General features: G+C 44.9%; 2 protein-coding genes and 1 pseudogene across 2 annotated transcripts in view; 2 read left to right on the top strand and 1 right to left on the bottom strand.

The window, feature by feature from the left end:
• Nucleotides 1-1,262, top strand: part of CNOT9 (CCR4-NOT transcription complex subunit 9) — a 32,751-nt gene extending 31,489 nt beyond the window's left edge. The window contains exon 9 of the mRNA XM_023541543.2: nucleotides 1,151-1,262. Within this exon, the coding sequence (XP_023397311.1) occupies nucleotides 1,151-1,186 (36 nt within the window). The 3' untranslated portion in view covers nucleotides 1,187-1,262. The remainder of the gene's footprint in view (nucleotides 1-1,150) is intronic.
• PLCD4 (phospholipase C delta 4) overlaps nucleotides 1,237-21,373 on the top strand; it is a 26,407-nt gene continuing 6,270 nt past the window's right edge. Inside the window, exons 1-9 of the mRNA XM_003405901.4 lie at nucleotides 1,237-1,315; nucleotides 5,705-5,763; nucleotides 5,898-6,056; nucleotides 7,338-7,566; nucleotides 8,663-8,798; nucleotides 9,581-9,812; nucleotides 12,850-13,051; nucleotides 14,184-14,328; nucleotides 14,884-15,036. Coding sequence (XP_003405949.1) covers nucleotides 5,739-5,763; nucleotides 5,898-6,056; nucleotides 7,338-7,566; nucleotides 8,663-8,798; nucleotides 9,581-9,812; nucleotides 12,850-13,051; nucleotides 14,184-14,328; nucleotides 14,884-15,036 — 1,281 coding nt within the window. The 5' untranslated portion in view covers nucleotides 1,237-1,315; nucleotides 5,705-5,738. The remainder of the gene's footprint in view (nucleotides 1,316-5,704; nucleotides 5,764-5,897; nucleotides 6,057-7,337; nucleotides 7,567-8,662; nucleotides 8,799-9,580; nucleotides 9,813-12,849; nucleotides 13,052-14,183; nucleotides 14,329-14,883; nucleotides 15,037-21,373) is intronic.
• On the bottom strand, nucleotides 7,072-7,184 carry LOC111749514 (U6 spliceosomal RNA; annotated as a pseudogene).

The following is a 21,373-nucleotide window of genomic DNA, read 5'->3' as shown; positions in this document are numbered from 1 at the left end:
GGGACTAAAGGTTTAGCTATAAATAATCACTAATGGTAGAATATTAGGCAGTTGGAAGGTATTTGAAAGAGCCATGAGAGGCAGCTAGATCTCAGGACACTCAAAATTATACTATTTCATACAATTAGTTCCCTCTGCGCCTGTGATTAAGACACACTTCACTGGAAAAGAACCACACAGAAGTCCAAGTAGAGAGAGGGCTGTGCCCTATGCCTTCAGTTGCCTTATTGTCACCCACTGGTCCAAAAAGAGCCATGCCCCACAATTTTCCAAAGGCAAAACAAAAGTAGGTTCCAGCTCACAGTGCTTGGGAGCGTGCAAGGGGTTGGTTGTCTCTGGAGCTGACATGTACAAGTCTAGGATCCCTGGGTCTCATTTTCTCACTGAGTTATGGGATCATAATAAGGCCCTTTACAATCCCCTTTCCTCAATTTTGGTTCCTATTTCAACTGCCTATTCATTCACCCTTGTAAGGAGTTCATTACTTTCCTTTGCCAGTAGTGCATTTTTCCAGCTCCTCTCTTTGCACTCAATTCTTTCACACTGCAAATTTCCTTCATGTCTCCGCACATTTATAAACATGCATGTAGGTCCTGGCACACTGGAGGTGCTAACAAATGTAGACATAGATAACTAACCAGTCCCTGTGTACTCTAAACTCATTCCTCTCCTCCCCTTCTCCTAATCTTCTTCCTTTCCCATCCTATTCCTTGCTTCCTTTCCCGGGCCACAGAGCTAGACTGAGTGCCCTGCAAGGCAGAAGGCAGAGACACAGGAGCACAGGCTTACGGAAACAGACACCGTGGAAGGGAGCCAGATGAAATAAGGACAAAGTCGTGTTACAGGCAGAGAGAAACCGATCAGATTGAAAAGCAGTGATTCACGGAGTACAGCAACTCAGATACTCCTTGGGTTTCACTTTGAGGGCTACTGCGAGATTGGGGTCAGCAAGAGTTGGCAGCAAGATGAAGGGCAGCCGGCTCCTCCTCCCTGAGATGTGGTGGCCGCCAATCCCCTGCCTTAATCCACTTCTCCCCACCCCACCCCCACCACTCCCGCACTCTGACCAGTGTCCTGGGCCTTTAAGAGGTGGATGGGCTAGACTGAGGGGAGAGCTTACACCTCTCTCCACCCTACTCCTTCCCTCCAGCTCTGCCTCCGTGAGCCCCAGCAGCAAATGCTGTAGAAGAGGAAAGGAACCGAGCAGTGCAAGAGGAGCAAAGGAGCCAGGCTGGGCTTCCTCAGGCCATAGTGGAGTGCATCGCAGAGCTCTGGAGGCAGAGCTCAGACACGCAGGACAGCTATCCTGCCCAAGGTAAGGGCCTGGGGACTCTGACCATCTCTTCTCTAAGCTCTGTCCTGCCTGAGCCCCCAACTCTCCCCTCCAGATGCTTATCCATTCTCATTACATTGTACCCTGCTCTACTTTCTGCACGTCTGCCCCCACCCCCCCCACCCCCCGCCAAACAGCTCTTCTACATGGCTTAGACCTCCTAGTTCTCTCTAGCTTACCTTCTTTGACTCTTATAATTTTCCTCCTGGCTGTGCCAGTCTCCCCTTATATGTCTCCTGTCCCTTCTTAGCTACCCAGGGCCAGGAGTGCTGTCCCTAGCCACTCCTCAGATGTAAGCCCCACCCCATAAGGTAAGCTGGAGTAGCCCAGCTTTGCATAGGTTTATTAGGAGAATGTTGAGGGTTGGTCCCATGGGGAAGCACAGAAGCCCCTGAAAGTGGGGAGAACCGTTGAGGCTTTCTTGCAAAAAGCCAGGGTTTGAGTTCTGGACCTTGTTTTTTAGCCTAGTCAATGAGCCAGAGCAGTTGTGCTAGGAAGGGCAGTTGCTTCTGGTCTCGACTCTACCATTAATTCACTTTGTGACTTCAGACCACAACCTTGTGACCTGTAATAGGAAAGAGTTTAGGACTTCCCAAACGTGCCTTTGTACCAGGGGTGCTTGTTAAAAAATACATACTCGTGGTCCCATCCTTGGAAACTCTGAGTGGATTTTGAGTGGGAATCTCTGTTTTAAGACACTCTCCAGGGGATATTGATAAGCCAGGATTCTCTGAGTTAAAACCAAAAAAAAAAAAAAAAAAACGGATTGCCATCAAGTTGATTCCAACTCGTAGTGACCCTATAGGACAGAGTAGAGCTGCCCCATAGGGTTTCCAAGGAGCAACTGGTGGACTTGAACTGCGGACCTTTTGGTTAGCAGCCAGCTCTTAACCCCTGTGCCAGCAGGGCTCCTTGGAAGTGTTTTAAAAGAGCCTTCAAATGCTAACATTCTGAAGGCTATGACCTGTGGCCAGACCTATTCTGTCTTCTATATGAACCAGGTCAGGAGTAATCCTGCTCGGAAGCAAGGGAATAGACAAAATGATTCTTGTCCTTCCTGCCCCTTGGGGAGGCCTGAGACACTCTGAATCCCATTGTAATGCCATTGGTTCCACTGGCAACATGCCAAAGTCCATCTCCAGGATGACATGAAGTCACCTGGAAGTTGAGGACTGAATCTTGCTCTGGAGCCCTGGATCACTTTCCATCTTATTTTGTGTCTGTTTTCCCATCTGTGTTATAAATGCTTTCCTGCCTTGAATCCCTGAGGATTTTCGTCTATATGCCTAGGAGTTAATGCTTAAGACCCAATTTCTCTTACTCTCAGTCTTCATCCTCTGTTCCTTGTCAGTGCCCCCACTCCCAAACCCTTCCTCCTTTGTCTTTTCACTGCATCTGCATCAGCTGTGACCATCCGTCCCACCCTACCTTCAGAAACCAGAGAAAACACCAAGACATAGTGCACCTGACTCCCAACTTGCATTCTCTGGACAGTTTGTTTAGGCAATTTCCTAGGACACAGGGAAAATTGAGACAGAGTAGAGGGATGCACTACTGAGTGTCCAAACACAAATATCTCCTTTCTGGACCACAATCTCAAAATCCTCAAAGGGGAATGAGAATCAGAGCTATCGGGAATTAATGAAGACAACGGAGGAAAGTAACAGGAAGAGGTAGAGGGGAGAACAGATGAGGAAGAGAACAAACAGAAACTGACTTAAGTGAGCAAATAGGCAGAGAGGATTGGGAGAAAGAGAAGCGTGAACTAGGGAGAAAGGAAAAGAAAGGATCAGGCACAAGATAGAGAAAAGACAGAAAATGGAAAGAAAGAAAAGAAAGGCTCTATGAAGTGGGATAAAGAGGGAACAAAAAATGATGGCGGGGAGAGACAAAACTGTGGATGTCCCTCATTAACCCTACTCCAACCAGCTACCTAGAGAAGTTTCTTTCTAAGGGCAGGAGTCTTGGTGAGATCTATGAGCTGGTCTTGTGGAGACCTTAGTTCTAGTCCCAGCTCTTCCACTTAACTCATTAGGTGACTCAAGCAGTTCAGCTAGCCTTTCAAGTGCTCAGTTTGCTTCTCTATAAAAAGAAGTTCAGCTTTGACATTCTGTGGCTCCTTGAGTTGAAACTGGCCCTCTTACGGCCACATCTTCACAGGTTTGAAGTAGTAATTTAGCAATGGTAGCAGGATTAGGAGACAACTCCAAGACAAGCCCAGGAGTTGGAAGAGTTTGACAAAGGAGGAACAAAATCACTTTCTGCGGCTGGTTTGAGAGAAAGCAGGCTCCAAAACAGAAGTGTCTAGGCACTTGGGCTCTATTCTCAATCTACTAATGTTTCAGGACATCACTGTGATTTCCTAGAGTAAAGGAAGGGGATCCTCTCTTCTCCCAGGCCCAAGGCATACCCCATCCCAGAGCCCCTATGCCTCAAAGATGAGAACTGAGGTCCGGACAGGAGGTGAGACAGGATGTTGGCAAGGGGAATTACACTTCAGCCCAGGCCAACCCTGTTTAGAGCCTGAGGACCTAAAACATTGGAGAGATCTATTATTTCCTATTTCAGTCTTCATATCAGAGCCTCTGTAAGCCTGAGTTTCCAAACTGTTATTTCCACCCAGAATAAGCAGAGATGCTTTCTATCTCCCAGGAAGCACACTGTGTCCCTTCTTCTATGCAAAGCTTTTTTCTGGTCTTGCCCAGGCACTCATTTTCAGCCTCAGCCAGCAGACTCTTTCTTCCTGGGACAGTCGTAATTCCAGTTCCTGAGAACTGCCTTGAGCTATCTTTCCTACTTAGGCCCAAGCTACTTTCCAATCTTCCACTCTCACTGTGGACACCTGCACCTGCTTTTTAGAAAGTCTTCCCTGTAGCCAGGGAAGTGGTGCTTTCACAGAGCCCCCCACATTCTTACTAAGACTAATTGCCCATGGGTAACTTTATAGACTTCCCACTAAAGAGAGGTAGGGACTAACATGCTGTGTGACCTCAAGCAAGCAAGTTACATCACCTTTCTGGACATCTGCTTTTTCATTTCTAAGATAAAAGAAATCGAACTGCATGATGTTTTAATGGAACAATTACTGAATGATCACTTTAGAGATTCTTTTGATATTTAGATATGGGTTTTTTAGATATTTATTGTGGTTGAAATTTTAATTTACTAATTAAAAAACAACATTTCTATTCAAGTGTTAGGTCCTTTGCTTATACATAATCATAGTTTTATGTTTCATGAGCTTTGTCAGTTTCATGATTTGATCAAGAATTGAGTATTTCTATATGGGCAGAGCTAGATCAAAGTGGCCGCATGTCAAATCTTCTAGTTCTTTCCAAGAGAGCTTTTTGTTAGCTTCTGGGTGCCTTAGTTGTTGTTAGTTGATGTCAAGTTGGTTCCAACTCATGGTGACCCCATATGACCCCACGTGTGCAGAATAGTACTGCTCCACAGGGTTTTAAAGGCTGTGACCTTTTGGAAGCAGATTGCCAGTCCTGTCTTCCGAGGTGCCTCTGGGTGGGTTCAAACGGCCAACCTCTCAGGTAGTAGTTGAGCCCTTAACCATTTGCATCACCCAGGGACTCCCCTTAGAAGCTGTCCTAAATTGGATAGCATATGTTGTAAACGAAGCACCCTTTTTTAGTAGGTAGAGAAAACTTGAAAATACAGTTCTGAGACTTGTGTAAGTTACTTGGTCCATTAAAGTTGTGAGAATAACTGCTATGAAAAAGAATATCGAATACGCTTTACAATGTGCAAGCAGAAGACAGCTCACTTAGCTAAGTACAGCACTAAGTGTTGTTGAAGGGATGAAAGAGATGTTTTGCTCTAGCCCTTCAAGAACTGGACAATCTATGAGGGAGCAAGGAGGGGGTTCCAGACAAGGGAAACTGGGATGATTCCACCTGGAGAAAAGAAGGCTAGGATGCGAAATGCTTCCAGGTTCTGGAAGGGGACAGCCAACAAGACAGTGGATCCTAATAACGAGGCAATGAGAAGTGAGCAAAGCGTGGCGTGAGGTTGCCCAGTGGATAGAGGGGTATTGGGTAGGAAGCGGGTGTTTGGCAGAAAGCCCTGGTTAGCCTTCTCTGGAGATGGCCATGGGAAACAGCAGGGGCTCTGAGATCAGACAAACCTGGATTTAAATTCTGAGTCCACTAGGTGATTAGAGGCAAGTTTCTCAGCCTCACTAAGCCTCAGCATCACCAAACTCAGATTAGAGGCAAAAATAGCTACAGATTATGTAGGTGAAGTGCCTGACACATAGTGGGCACTCAGGAAACACTGGTTTCCTTCTCTTTCTCCTTTGATCTGTTATTCTAAGACTACCAAGATTCACCAGAAGTCCATCGCTCCTCCTTGCTCCTTTAGGTGACTCTGGTGCCAGCTGGTGGAGCAGTAGGGGATGGCGTCCCTGCTGCAAGGAGTCCGTGAGTACCCCGGGAGGGGACGAAGGCTTGGGGAGATAGCCCAAGGAGGGGGAGGAGGCTGGACTCTGTTCCAGAGCTCCTCCTAGGCCTCTCCCTCCCCGCTGGCTCCCCAGCCCCTGCTTCTCCTCGCCCAGGGCTACCCGACGACCCGGACCTGCTGCTGATGCAGGCAGGTGTGCAGATGCGCAAGGTGAGGTCCAAAAACTGGAAGAAGCTACGATACTTCAGACTGCAGGATGACGGCATGACAGTCTGGCATTCCCGGCAGATCGGGTGGCGTGCCAAGCCCAGCTGTGAGTGATGTGGATAGCCGGGGGTGGGCAGGTGGTAGACTAGGACCTGAGGAGCCTAGTGGCCTGAGGGCAGGGGGAGGACCAGTATTTTACAAGAGTGTACTGTTGTGCTATCCCTACTTGTGTCTTATATCTCAACCTATAAAATGGAGATTATAACATTTGCCTCTTAAGGTTGTTATAGGAATTAATTACTTACTGCATGTAAAGGGCTTAAAGAGCCCTGGCACATAGTAAGGCTCAATAGATCGTAAGATTACATCTTGTTATCATTATTATAAAAGCATAACCTCAGGTATCTGCCAGCCTGGATTAAAACCTTTGCTTGGCCACTTTCTAGCTGAGTTATCTTGGACAAGTTACTTAACATCTCCAAGCTTCAGTTTCCTCATCTATAGAATGGGAATTAAAGAGTACTTTTATAGTTCACAGGTACTCAATGAGTCCCTAGCATGGACCCTGAGACCAAGAGGCATTTAATAAATGTTAGCCATTATGATGAGTTGTTTTAGTATCATAAATGCATCGTAACAGTGTGCATCCTATCAGCCAAGCTCTTTATACCTCTAGAAATTTGGTCACAGGACACATCTAAGACAGTCTGCTTTAAAAAAAAAAAAGACAGAATCAAGGTTCATGATCCACACCAGCCCTAGCTGAGGTAAGGAGGTGGGCGAATTTGTGTGGCTTCTTCCTAAACATTCTAGAAAGAGGAAGCCCTCAACCCCAGAACTGGAGAACTGGATTTGGCATATATTGCTTTGATGTGACTGCTTCTACCCCTCAAGTGTGTTTCCATCTGTCAGCCCTTCCAATCACCCTGCGATGCTCATAAAGACTGGCCATAGAAGGAGACCATCCCTTATTTAAGATGAGGACACTGAGAGGTTAAGTCATTTGGTCTGTGTCACACTGCCAGCTGGTGGCTGGAAGCCTGGTCTTGCCACTCCCAGCACAGTCCCCTTGCCATGCTGCCTATGAAAACAGCAATGACTCATGTGCATTCCTGAGTCCAAGAGGTCTGCATCTCCCTGTGCTTATGCCTTTTGGGTCATCCTGGCAGGGGGGAATATGCTATTCTTCTCTGTATTATTCCAATCTTAGTATATGTGCTGCTGAAACAAGCACTGTACTAATGTGTTTTAGGACCCGGCCTTTGGAGGCTGAGGTTCCTCCTCCCTCTGGCTTCACAGAGAAGAAGAAGAAGGGTCCTTGGCCCTTGGCCCCTGCAATTTGGTGGACTCCCTTCCTCAGTGCCCCCATCCACTTCTTCTCCGGCAGTCTCAATCTCTGACGTGGAGACAGTGCGTGAGGGTCACGAGTCTGAGTTGCTGCGCAGCCTGGCAGATGAGTTCCCTCTGGAGCAGGGCTTTACTGTTGTCTTCCACGGCCGCCGCTCCAACCTGGACCTGGTGGCCAACAGTGCTGAGGAGGCTCAAATCTGGATGCGGGGGCTCCAGGTGCTGGTGGATGTCGTCACCAGCATGGACCGGCAGGAGCGGCTGGACCAGTATCAATAGTACAGAGTCAGGGTGGGGGTCAGGGTCACTAAAGGAGCCAGAGGCTGGAAGACTAGGGACAGGTGGGAGGGCTATGGAGGTCCAAAGGCCCAGATGGGGTGGGCAGGGGGAGCTCAGGCCCACGTGAGGCTGAGGATCCTGAGGGAGGGAGGGGCACTAGGGGTGGCAAAGGCACAGCCGAGAGTCCAGTCCAGGAATGAATCAGGACCCCCAGGTTTGGGGGAAAGAACAGTGGAAGGCAAAGGACCATGAGTGGAACAGAAGGTCCAAGTGGCATTGAGTAACTACCATAGGGGTGGGAAGCAACTATTAGAGGGCATGGGGTATAGACTCACTTAAAGTTTGCTGAATTGTACTCACCTACTCCCCATTCATTCGTTCATTCACCATCTATTCAGCAAAATGTGTCAAGCACTATGCTAAGCTTCAGGGGTACAAAAATTAAAGGGATTAATAATTTAGCCAGATATTGCTTCAGTCAGTAGAGGGGATGGAATTGTGAAAATAATCTAAGTACCATAGAAGTATTATGGTACTTAGATTATTTGTGGGTGTTCAAAGAAAGGAGAAATACTTAATTCTAGCATAGAGTGTCCTGAAAGCTTCAGGGAGAAAGGGGCATTTGAGCTGGGCCTTGAAAATGAGTAGAATTTGAGCATGAAGAGAGGAGGAGGGAAAGGTACTCCAGTCTGAGGGAACAGCATGAGCAAAGGGCCAGAGATAGGAAAATGAAGAGCAAGAGGGAGAGCGAGACATCAGAGAGCAGAGAGTTCCTGAGTGTGGCTAAAGTACAGGGAGGAGACAGAGATGTATTGAGAAGGCTGGGTTGAAGCCTGATCATGGAGGGGCAAAGGAGATCTTGACTTCAATGTTAAGGAACTTGGACTTCTTTCAGCAAGCAACATGGAGGTTCCTGCAGGCTCCTAAGCTTTGCAGTGACAAGATAGTTCGGTGCTCTGGGGAGATTATCCAGAATGGATTGGCATGGGAGGAGACAAAGATGGGGGAGAGATGTTGCTGTAGAAACACACACATCTGTACACATACACACACACACATGCACACAGTGCTTTTTCCTTGACTCAGACCTGGATGGCTGAGTGACTGGTTCCAGCGTGGAGACAAAAACCAGGATGGTCGGATGACTTTCCGAGAAGTCCAGAGGTTACTGCACCTGATGAATGTGGAAATGGACCAAGAATATGCCTTCCAGCTTTTCCAAGTGAGTGTGCTTGGGGAGAATTTGCAGGAGTCAGTCAGGCCACATTCACACTTGGCCAGAAGTATTTTGACTCTTATAAGCAATGTTCGTTTGTTGAATCCCTACTATGCACCCTAGCACCATACGAAAATCAATGGGGAATCAACGGAAGTGCCCTTCAGTCTTGTTGGAAAGATAAGTCCCTGGGTGGCGCAAATGGTTAAGTGCTCAACTACAAGCCAAAAGGTTGGTGGTTGGAAACCACCCAGAATCACCTCGTAAGACAGTTCTAGCGATCTGCTTCTCAAAGGTCACAGCCTTGAAAACCTTATGGAGCAGTTCTAGTCTGCACATACAAGGTCGCCATGAGTCAGAATCGACTCAACAGCAACTAACAACAACAACAATCCTATGAAAGATAAAGAATATGTTACTATGTCAGACTCAAGGACTTCTCTGTCCATGACCAAAATGTTACAGGTACATAGTAAATGGAAAACTTCAACTGGAATGTGAGTAAATAGGAGGAGGGATCTTCTGACCCTTTAGGGACATTTGGGACATTCAACTCCTTCTAGTTGAAAACTTCCTCTCATAGCAAATGGTATGGTTGAAATTTTACTTACTTTTACTTACTGAAGTAGCTTGTTCCATGAACACTAAATATGAGGAGTTCTGTGGGGGGTTTTGTGAAAACATGTTTGGAACAGTCCATTGGTAAATCTGCTCTTACAGGGCAAATCGAGGCCATCCATTATCAGGTTAAAGAGTTTGCTCATTCTCCCCTAAACCCTCTCTGGCAGGCAGCAGACAAGTCTCAGTCTGGGACTCTAGAGGGAGAAGAATTTGTAGAGTTCTATAAGGCATTGACTAAGCGGGCTGAGGTGGAGGAATTGTTTGAAAACTTTTCGGCTGATGGGCAGAAGCTGACCCTGCTGGAATTTGTGGATTTCCTCCGAGAGGAACAGAAAGAAGGAGACCGAGCTCCTGACCTTGCCCTGGAGCTCATTGACCGCCATGAGCCTTCAGATAGTGGTAAGAGGGTTAGAGATGCAGAGGCACCAGGTGTGGGAGGTAAATGAGGCCATGATTAGAAAGATCCAGAGACAAGCAACCTTCTGCCTAACTCAAGGCAGGCTGAGTGCACCACTACCCCCTGCCCCTGCTCTATCATCTCATTCAACCACTACCCCAGAAGCAGATCAGCCATTCCCTGACCAGGTAAGATGGGGCCCTCCTTTGTAATGCTAGATCTCTCAGGAGGAAGAAGATTCCATAGATCCCCTATGTTCAAGTTTCATATCCTCGCACTTTCAGAAAGTTCTTCCTGATATTAGCCAATGTCTTCAGTGGAAAGGGAAAACCCTTGGTCCTCTTGCCTTGGCCCCTTCTCCAGTACAAATTATTCCTTTCCCTCTAGTTCCCCTTCAGGGTTCCTGTTTGCTGTCCCTTTAAGTGCTGGCTCTCCCCTTTCCTGGGCTCTCTCCAGATCTCTAAGTGGTTCTTGAGTGTCTAAGCCCTGAGCCAGGGAGCTAGTGAGCCCCTGATTGGGGGATGATGGACAGATAATCATTTAACTGTTAACAAGTACAGTTAAAATATGCTTTCTTTGCCCTCAAACCTTCCTCCCCTTATCCCTTGAGTAGACTCCTAACCTCCATTCCCTTCAGAGTGTGAGGAATTTATGTTATTAATAATAAATGATTTACAAGGGACTTTCACATATCTCACTTAGTCCTCACTACAACCCTGTAAATCAACAGCAATAATGTTCATTGGGCTTTTGCTAAGCATCTCATAGTATGCTAATATCCCTATATGCCCTCTCTCTTCTCATCCTTGCAATGGCCCAATGAAAAAGGTTCTATATTTTTTATTGTGGTTAATATATATGTAACAAAACACTTGCCATCTCAACATTCTTCACATGTACAATTTAGTGACGTTAATTATGTTCATTATGTTGTGCAACCATCACCACCATTCATTTCCAAATTTTTCATCACCGTTAACAGAAGCTCAGTGTCCCCTAAGCAATAGGCTTTATTATTAAGTCATTTTTAACAAAAGAGGAAAACTGAGGCTTAGAAAGATTAAATGACTTGCTCAAAGTTAACAGCCAGAGGAGAAATCAGGCTTCAACCCCAGGTCATTGGATCCTACCTGGTGCCTCTTTTGAGAGTGAAGATTAGAGATGGAATGAATGAGAGCTGAGTCTCAACTCCCAATCCCATTCATTCATTCATTTACTGCTTCAGCTGATGCTTATTGAGTACCTATAAATAAGCTAGGCACCAGAGATACGGTGGTGACTAGCTCAGACAAAGATACTGCCCTCACAGAGTTTAGAGTTAAATAGAAAGTTGTGATCTCCACTGCTGAGTCCAGATTTGTGTGGGTGCTCATAGAAGAATGGGGGTTGTAAACCAATCATTTCAGAAAATTAAATGGAAGAGGAATTTCAGATGTTAAGAAATAGGATTTTCTGTTCCTGGTGCAGGAGCCAATATATAGTAGTGACATTTATTTTACAACCCCCAAAGCCCTTGGTGTTCCCTTCTCTTGCAATCAACAATCAGTTCTTCCATGAAGGAAAAGATGTCTGACAGCAGAGTATAACATTGAGTCAGGAGACCTGGGCTCATATCCCCACTCTGCTTCTTACAAATCACCAGGGTAAGTCCACAGTTGCCAGATACTTTTAATGTGCATGATTTCATTTGCTCACCAATTATTTTACAAAAGAGGAAATTGAGTTTCAGGTTAAGTGACTTGGCCAAGTGGTCACAGAGTTTCTGTTTCACAAACTGTGAAACTCTCTTAGAACTTATGGGTCCTGATAGATTTTATTTCTTCAGGTAAAGAGACAAATGGCCAAGTCATTAAACCTCCCTGAGACTCACTTTCCTCTTTTGTAAAGCAATTGGTGAGCAAATGAAATCATGCACATTAAAAGTATCTGGCAACTGTAGACTTACCCTAGTGATTTATTACTGTCAGGATGAAACTTGCTGCCCAACTTCCCCCCATTCTTCATCATCTCCTGGTTTTGTTAAATCTCAAGCAAGGAAGCTGAGCATGACAGCCGAATTGTTCCACCTTTCAAGGGAGTATCACTTCAACAGCGTTACCCTCAGTGAGATGGCATACCCCAGCGTGGCTCTGACATGTGGCCACTAGGGTTCAGGTCCCAACCCCTTCACTTACTAGTTATGTGAGCTTGGGCAAGTTAACTGCTGGAGGGTGGATTATGTTATACCTACCTCCTGGTGTTAGTGAGAGCATTGAGGTGCTTCATGTAAGGTGCTTGGCATAGAGCAAATGCTCAATAACTGTCATTCCTCATTGTTATTATAGGAAGCCCATGCTGGAATGGTGAGGGTTATTGGAGGAGTGATGAGGCCCTGTCTTCAAAGAGGGTGCAGCCCAAGGGATATTGGAAAAATGCCCCTCAAACTACCATATGGGAGTATTGAGGATAGGTCATAGTTGGCAGCATCTACACAGCCCAGGGGAAAAAACACAGGCACCTTGGCCATGTCATTAACAAGGCTTTGACTCTGATTCTCTCTGGGCCTCAGTTTCCCAACTATAAAATTAGTCCTTTGGAAAAGATACTGTGCTGTTCATTAGCCATGAGCCCCAACGTGGCTATACAAACTATTTAAAATCAAATAAAATTTAAAATTCAGTTCATCAGTCACCCAAGGCACATTTCAAGTACTCAACAGCCAGCCATATGTGGTGAGAGACTACCGTACTGGACAGTACAGAATAGAACATTTCCATCACTGTAAAAACTTCTATTAGACATGCTGGTCTAGAATGATTTTGATAATTTCCTCTTGAAGCTTTAACATTCTCTGGGGGTGGGAGGGGGTGGGAGGAATGATTGAAATGGCGGACGCTAGGTGGGACAAGTCTGCGATCTAGAGACTGAGAGTGGACACCTTCTGAAAGGCAGGACCCTGGAAAGGGGTGAGTTGAAGTAGGATGGAGGAGGGGCTGTAGGTGTACTGGGAGCCCCCACTCTGAGTTTTTCACTCTAGTGTTTCCTCACCACATACCCTAGGCAAACGGCGGCACGTGCTGAGCATGGATGGTTTTCTTAGCTACCTCTGCTCCAAGGATGGCGACATCTTCAACCCGGCCTGTCGCCCCATCTACCAGGATATGACTCAACCCCTGAGCCATTACTATATCAACTCCTCTCACAACACCTACCTAGTAGGGGACCAGCTTTGTGGCCAGAGCAGCCTCGAGGGATATATACGGTATAGTGTGGGGATGGAAGGTTCAGCTCATGAGAGGGACTACCTGTGGGAAACTCTGGGGGCAAGAAGGGGGAAAGGGGTGTCAGTGGATAACAGGGATTGAGAAGGTATTGTGGGGGCTTAGGAGATGAGGGTCCCTGGATACCTGAGAGACTTGGAGGAGGTACTTGGGACTGGAGGAAGAAGTGATAATGAAACTCTGTGGGTGAAGAGAGCTTCTCTTTCACAAGCTATAAAACTCTCTTGGAACTTGGGGGTCCTGACAGATTTATTTCTTCAGGTAAATAGAAGAAGACAGTAGAGCAAAGAAATTAAAAACGTGGGTTCCTAAGTCAGGCCATCTGAGTTCAATTCCTAGTTCCCTCAGTACTCTGGGGCTAAGTATGATAACAGCGCCTATTCTGTCTGGGTTGTTGTGATGATAAAATGAGATAATTCATGTGTCAGCACTCAATAAGTAGTATAACCCATTGCATTGAGTCAATTTTGGCTTAGGGCAACCCCATGTGTTACAGAGTCGAACTGCTCCATAGGGTTTTCTTGGCTATAATTTTAAGGGAAGCAGATGACCAGGCCTTTCTTCCCTGGTACCACTGGGTGGGTTTAAGCCACCAACCTCTAGGTTAGTAATCTGAGCACAAACTGTGCCACCTAGGGCCCTGGCAATAAGTAGTAGCTGCTCTAACTGTGACTACTTATGGATTAGATTGAATAGTCACGATATCATTGCAGTGCCAGCAACTGAACTAGTAGCTTCACGGGATACAAAGATGAATGAAACATAGTTTTTGCCCTAGGGAGATCATGGTCTAGTTGAGGAAATAAAGCTTAACTCTACCTGAGTTTGAATAACCCAGGATTGAATACAGATATACAAGTGAATGCCGGAAGTATTATGAGACAACATGTGATGGGTTGTTAGGAAGGACTTTCAGTTGGGGTAGGGATGGGGGTAATCCGTGTGAGCTGCAGCAGTGTCCCAGTGGACAGAGAAGCCTCCATGGAGAAGTAGCTTGAAGGGGTCTTGAAGGGTAAATGCTGTAAGCACCGCATTATCCAGAGCAGGGAGAGGGTCTCTAGGTGGAAGATCGTAACTTGACCCCTGCGGTTCCTGGGGGCGGGGTTCTTGCAGGGCCTTGAAGCGGGGATGCCGCTGTGTGGAGGTGGATGTCTGGGATGGACCTAATGGGGAACCCATTGTTTACCATGGACACACCCTGACCTCTCGCATCCTGTTCCAAGATGTCGTGGCCACAGTAGCTCAGTATGCCTTCCAGGTAGGAGCTCAGGATGGGAATATTGGTGAGGCAAGAGGGTTGACTGTGTTACCAGTATTTGTAGTCAGAGAGGTAATTACTAGTGGTTAGTAACTACTACTTCTAACAGCAACGACCTGGAAGAGGGTGGATAAGGAAACAGAGAAAGTAGTGAGTAGGGCTGGAGGACAATAGGAATAGGAGATGAGAGCCTGAGAGTGTAACATAAACACATAATCAGGGGAATGGCCTAGCCTTCCCACTTTTTCTGAGCCTGAAAACTCAAAGTCTTAGAGGAACCTGGAATAAACCTGGCCCAGGCAGGAGATTCAGGGTCCCAAGAGTGACCTTTAGATGTGGACGGTGTTCCAGGGGTGGACCCCAGGCACAAGCAAGCCCTCCTTAAGCCTTGTAATGGGATTGGAGCAGCTGAGAAATCAAGGTACTCCATACAGTAACTAAGGGGGCCTAGTAGTCAGGTGACTGGAGAAGCCAAGAGGTTACAGGGCTTTAGAACTCTATATTCCCTTCTCTCAAAAAAAAAAAAAAATTTTTTTTTTTTTTTTTCTCCACTAGACATCAGACTATCCAGTTATCTTGTCCCTGGAGAACCACTGCAGCTTGGAGCAACAGGAGGTCATGGCACACCATCTGACCGAGATCCTGGGGGAGCAACTGTTGAGTACCACCTTGGATGGGCTACTGCCCATTGAGCTGCCCTCGCCAGAGGTAGGAACGCTGCTTCCCCAGCCCAGGCTCTACTGTGACTTCCACATGCTTCTCTTGCGCCTTTCTTCCCATTCTCAGACAGACCATCTTGTCCTTTAGTGTCCTTGGAGACTACTTTAACAACAACAACAACAAAAATCTAATTGAACACAGAATTCTATTTATAATTCTCTAAATTTTAAATCAATGATTTACTTTATGTATTTTTTTTCCAGTGAAAATATCTTACATTTTTCCTGATAGTTCATGATAGTTGTAGAATATTGAAACAGTATAGAGAAAGGGAAATTTACCTTCCTCTAATCCCAGTCTCTCCCGTAATAATCGATGTCAACATATTTTTTAAATGTTTATATTGTACAGGAGCCCTGGTGATGCAGTGGTTAAGAGCTTGGCTGCTAACCAAAAGTTCAGCTGCTTGGAAACTCTATGGGGCAGTTCTACTCTGATCTCTAGGGTCGCTATAAGTCAGAATCGACTCGATGGCAAGAGTTTGATTTGGTGTTTTATATTGTACACGTATATGTTCATATATTCATATAAAAATCACGAATGTGATCATGTTCTATATCCTTTTTATATAATCTCACATATAAGATGTTGTGGATGTCTTTTCATACATAGTTTTTTTCTTTTTAACAGTTCTATAGTATTCCATGGATGTTATGGACCATAATTTATTTAACCAATTCCCCATATTTAAGTTGTTTATAATTTTTCACTTGTATACACAACTTTGCCCATTTATTCTATTATACCTTTGAGGTAGATTCCTAGAAGCACAATTTCTGGGTTGAAGAGTTTGCATGCTGACAATTTTGGTTGTTATTGCCAAGGTGCCCTCTGGAAAACATACCAAATTACACTCCAGCCATCAGTATGAGAGAGTAACTGCAAGTAACTCCAAGAGTGAGATGGTTCGTAATGGCAAACATGAAAAAAATTTGGTTTTTTAAAAAGAAAAAAAGTTCATGTTTGTTTTCTTTTGAATTGTTTATAAAATCATTTACTAATTTTTATTAGGGTTTATAATTTTTACTGATATGTAATTTTTACTGATATATAGCAATTCTTTAAATGTTAAATATATTAATACTTTGAGAATTATATTTTGTAGTCTATTTTTTTCTTATAGCATCTTCTGCCTTGCAGAAATCTTTAAGCTTTATGTAGTCAAATCTATCAATTTTTCCTTTTATGTATTCTGGGTTTTCATGCCATATTTCTAAAGGCTTTTCCATCATAAGATTATTTTAAAAGATTCTCTGTTTTCTTCTAGTACATTTATGTTCTTTATTTTTTACGTGTAAATCTTGAATCTGCGAGGACTTTTATGTGTCATATGTGAATTAGGGTGTTGTGATAATTAAGGTTGTGTGTCAAATTGCCTGGGCCATGATTCTCAGTAGTTTGGCAGGTATGATATAGATTGGAAGTTATGTAATGTTGAGATCTCATGTAATGTAATCACCTCCATGATGAGATCTGCTATGAGCTACCAGTCAGTTGAAAGGAATTTTCCTTGAGGATGTGGCCTACATCCAATATATAAGTACTTTCTGGCAAAGCTTGCTGGCTTTTGTTCACTCTGAATCCTGCATCTGGCTTGTCATAATCCGACCTCTGGTTCTTGGGACTTGAGCCAGCAGCCTGCCGTCTTAGCTACTGATCGTGGGTTCATCAACCCCTGCAGCTATGTGAGTCAGGAGATCCTCCAGCCTGACACCTGACCCATGGACTTGGAACTTTCCAGCCTCTACAACCATGTGAGCCATTTCCTTGATGTAAATCTCTCTCTCTTTCTGTATATACGTATATAAACATGCTTCCCTGGCTTTGCTTCTCTAGAGAACCCAGCCTGGCGGATTCGAACTGCCAACCCTTTGGTTAGCAGCTGTAGCACTTAACCTCTACACCACCAGGGTTTCCAGAGAACCCAGCCTAAGACTTTTAGTACTGAGAGTGGTTCTAGAGAAACAAAATTGTAAGGATGAGTTTTCTAAAGTAGTTCTCAAGTCTGGTTAGTCTTAAAGATGTTGATGACTCTACTTCCAGTAGTAAAGAGGTGCTGCTAATCCATGGCATGAGGCAGTGATAAAAATACACAAAATGTCACCACCAACAGATCAAATATTGGTGAGAGGTGAGGCTTGGGTGATTGTATGTTTGATACCTTTCTACAATTTTGTCATAATAAGAGGTAAAAGAAAGCTGGTTGATTGGTCCTACTTTCGCTAAACAAAGTGGTGAAAGAAAGAGATGAGCTCAGGGATTCAGAGTCAAAGCTCGAGCCCCATATAAGCGACCTCAAAGTTTCCACTCGCACCTTGAAAGAAAGCTTTATTTTTTGTAGTAACAGAGCTGATATTGCTGAAAACCAAACCCAGAGTCTTATTGTAAAAGTGGCTGAATTACAACGCCAACTCAACTTCCAACTTTGAGTGCTGTCTGAAGTTAAAGTGAGGGCATTGATTGGGAAGAAACGATCCCGAAATTTGGGATGGGGACATATGGGCAGATAATCAGGAAGCTGAGGACACTGAGCCCCTAAATTCCACTGAATTACTTCTGCCAACAGAACCAGCCCTGTTACCCCCATCTGAAGAGATTACTCCATGTTTGTCTGCTAAACCACTATCCCCATTAAAACCATTATCCTTTCCACCCCCATCTGATGAGATCAACTGAGCTGTGCCTGAAGAATCCTTGTCTGAGGTTTCACCTTGGATGCCACCTGGGGCATTATCTGGGGCATCACCTAAGGCAGATGCCCTATAAGACATTGATGAATGTTCCCAAGACCCACCCTCACCACCCATTTTTGTTTCTAGACTTATAACTAAACTTAAATCCCAGTGAGCCCTGAGAGGTGGTGTGCACGGTATGACTCAGGAGGAGGTACACTACACTCCAAAAGAACTGCTTGATTTTTCTGATATATACAAACAAAAACCTGGGGTATATGTGTAGGAATGGCTATTAAAAGTATGGGACAATGGTGAAAGGAATTTAAAGTTGGATCAGTCTGAGTTTATTGATATGGGCCCACAAAGCACAGATTCTTCATTCAGTGTTTCAGCTAGACAGGTCAGAAAAGGATCTAATAGTTTATTTAGTTGGTTCACTGAACTATGGATTAAGTGGTGGCTTACACTAAATCAAGTTGAAATGACAAGCCTGCAGTGGTATATTGTAGAAGAAGGTATCCAAAGGCTTAGGGAAATTGGCATATTAAATGGATTTATCAGGTTGGAGGACAGACCCACCAAGGGAGTGCCCAGAGGACACACCTTTTACCACACGCCAGTGAGAAACAAATTTTGTGAAGGGAACTCCAGCATCTTTGAAGACTGCTGTGATTGCGATTTTATGTAAGTCAGATTTGACAGTGGGAACTGCCCTCACTGAATTAAAACACCTAAATACAATGGGGCTGTTTGGACCCCATGGTGGTAGGGGCCAAGTGGCAGCACTTAATTAACAAAGACAAGGTGGGCGTGGTTACAGTAACAGCCGGCAGAGTCAAAGCAGTAATCAGAATAGTCTGACTCGTATGGACTTATGGCATTGGCTACTTAGTCGTGATGTCACTAGAGTGAAATAGATGGGAAATCTACTAAATATTTACTTGATCTATACAAGCAGAAGAATTCTAGGTCAACTGAATGACAGTCTAACTTGAATCGCCAGGATAGTCATTGTCCTTCAATCAGTTCCCAGGCTTGCGCCAGTTTACAGACCCACAACACCTTGAATGAAGGGGAAGCCAGGTCCCCTTGAGGAAGAATCCCATTGCACTGCCAAAAATTTATACTGCTGATTTTTCTCCCAGCCTTCCCCAAAGGGATCTATGGCCTTTTACGAGAGTGACTGTTCATTGGGAAAAGAAAATAATCAGACTTTGGGGGGATTACTTGACGCTGGCTCTGAACTAACACTAATTTCAGGAGATCCAAAATGTCATTTTGACCCACCAGTCAGAGTGGGTGCGTATGGAGCTGAAGTTATTAATGGAGTCTTCTTAGCTCAGGTTCATTCACAGTGGGTCCAGTCAGTCCCTGAACTCATCCTGTAGTGATTTCCCCAGTTCCAGAATGCATAATTGGAATAGACATACTCAGCAACTGGCAGAACCCCTTCGTTGGATCCTTGGCAGGTGCAGTAAGGGCTATTATGGTAGGAAAAGCCAAGTGGAAGCTGTTAGAACTGCCCCTACCTAGGAAAATAGTACACTGAAAGCAATACCACATTCCTGGAGGGACTGCAGAGATTACTGCCACCATCAAGGACTTGAAGGATGCAGGGGTGGTGATTCCCACCACATCCCCATTCAACTTGCTTATTTGACCTGTGCAGAAAACAGATGGATCTTGGAGAATGACAATGAATTATCATAAACTTAACCAGGTAGTGACTCCAAATGCAGCTGCTGTTCCAGATGTTTCATTGCTTGAGAAAATTAATGTATATCCTGGTATCTGGCATGCAACTATTGAGCTGGCCAAAGCCTTTTTCTCAGTTCTGGTTTTGAAGAAACACCAGAGGCAGTTTTCCTTCAGCTGGCAAGGCCAGCAATACACCTTTACTGTCCTACCTCAGAGGTACATCAACTCTCCAGCCGTAAATCATAATTTAGTCCACAGGGACCTTCAATGCCTTTCCTTTCCACAAGACGTCACAGTGGTCCATTACATTGATGACATTATACTGATTGAACTTAGTAAGTAGGAAGTGTCAACAATTCTGGACTTAATGGTAAAACATTTGTGTGCTGTGTGCTAGAAGGTGGGAAATTAGTCTGACAAAAATTCAGGTGCCTTCCACCTCTGTGAAATTTCTAGGGGTTCGGTGGTGTGGGGCATGTTGAGATATTCCTTCTAAAGTGAGGGATAATTTATTTCATCTGGCCTCTCTCACAACTAAAAAGAAGGCACAACACATGGTGGTCCTCTTTGGATTTTGGAGGTAACATATTCTTCATTTGTGTGTAGGAAATGTTATGGATTGAATTGTGTCATCCAAAAATGTGTGTCAACTTGGCTAGACTATGATTCCTAGGATTCTGTGGTTGTCCTCCATTTTGTGATCTGATGTGATTATCATATGTTTTGTAACTTCTAACCTCTATGATGTTAATGAGGCAGGATTAGAGGCAGTTATTTTAATACATCAGGACACATTCTACAAGATTGGGTTGTATTTTGAGTCAATCTCTTTTGAGATATAAAAGAGAGAAGTGAGCAGAGAGGAGAGAGACCTCTTTACCACCAAGAAAGAAGAACCAGGAGTGGAATGTGTCCTTTGGACCCAGGGTCCTTGTGCTGAGAAGCTCCTAGACCCAGGAGAAGATTGATGGCAAGACACATGAAGATCTCTAAGGAACACCCAGCCCACAGTTTTTAAAAGGAGATAATGACCTTTCCCCAGAGCCAACAGAGAGAGGGAGCCTTCCCCTAGAGCTGGCCCCTTGAATTTGGACTTCTAGCCCCCTTAACTATGAGAGAATAAATTTCTGTTTGTTAAATCCATCCTCTTGTGGTATTTCTGTTATAGTGACTCAAAAAGCTGCTAGTTTTGAGTGGGGCCCAGAACAAGAGAAGGCTCTGCAACAGGTTCAGGTTGCTGTGCTAGCCATTTCTGCCACTTGATCCATATGATCCGATGGTGTTTGAAGTGGCAGTGGTAGATATAGATGCTAGTGGGAGTCTTTGGCAGGCCCCTATTGGTGAATCACAGTGTAGACTCTCAGGATTTTGGGGTAAAGCGCTGCCATCTTCTGCAGATAACTATGCTCGTCTTGAGAAACAGCTTTTGGCTTGTTACTGGGCCTGAGTAGAGACTGAATGCTTAACCACGTGGCCTGAGCTGCCCTTCATAAACTGGGTGTTGTCTGACACACAGAGCCATAATGTCCGACATGCACGGCAGGACTCCGTCATTAAATGGAAGTGGTATATACAAGATTGGACCCAAGCAGGACCTGAAGGCACGAGCAAATTGCATGAGGAAGTGGCCCAAATGCCTATGGTCTACACTCCTGTCACGTTACCTTCCGTCTCCCAGTCTGCACCTATGGCCTCATGGGGAGTTCTTTAATATCAGTTGGCTGAGGAAGAGAAAACTCGTGTTTGGTTTATAGATAGTTCTGTGCCATATACAGACACCCCTTGGAAGTGGACAGTGGCAGCACTGTAGTCCATTTCTGGGACCTCCATGAAGGACAATGGTGAAGGAAAATCCTTCTAGCGGGCAGAACTTAGAGCAGTGCCCCTGGTTGTTCACTTTGCTTGGAAGGAGAAATGGCCAGGTGGTGCAACTGTATATTGATTTATGGACT

This window comes from Loxodonta africana, chromosome 6 (assembly GCF_030014295.1).
Source record: "Loxodonta africana isolate mLoxAfr1 chromosome 6, mLoxAfr1.hap2, whole genome shotgun sequence".
NCBI lineage: Eukaryota > Metazoa > Chordata > Mammalia > Proboscidea > Elephantidae > Loxodonta > Loxodonta africana.
Note: the sequence above shows the minus strand (reverse complement) of the source record. Positions and strands in the feature narration are given on the sequence as shown.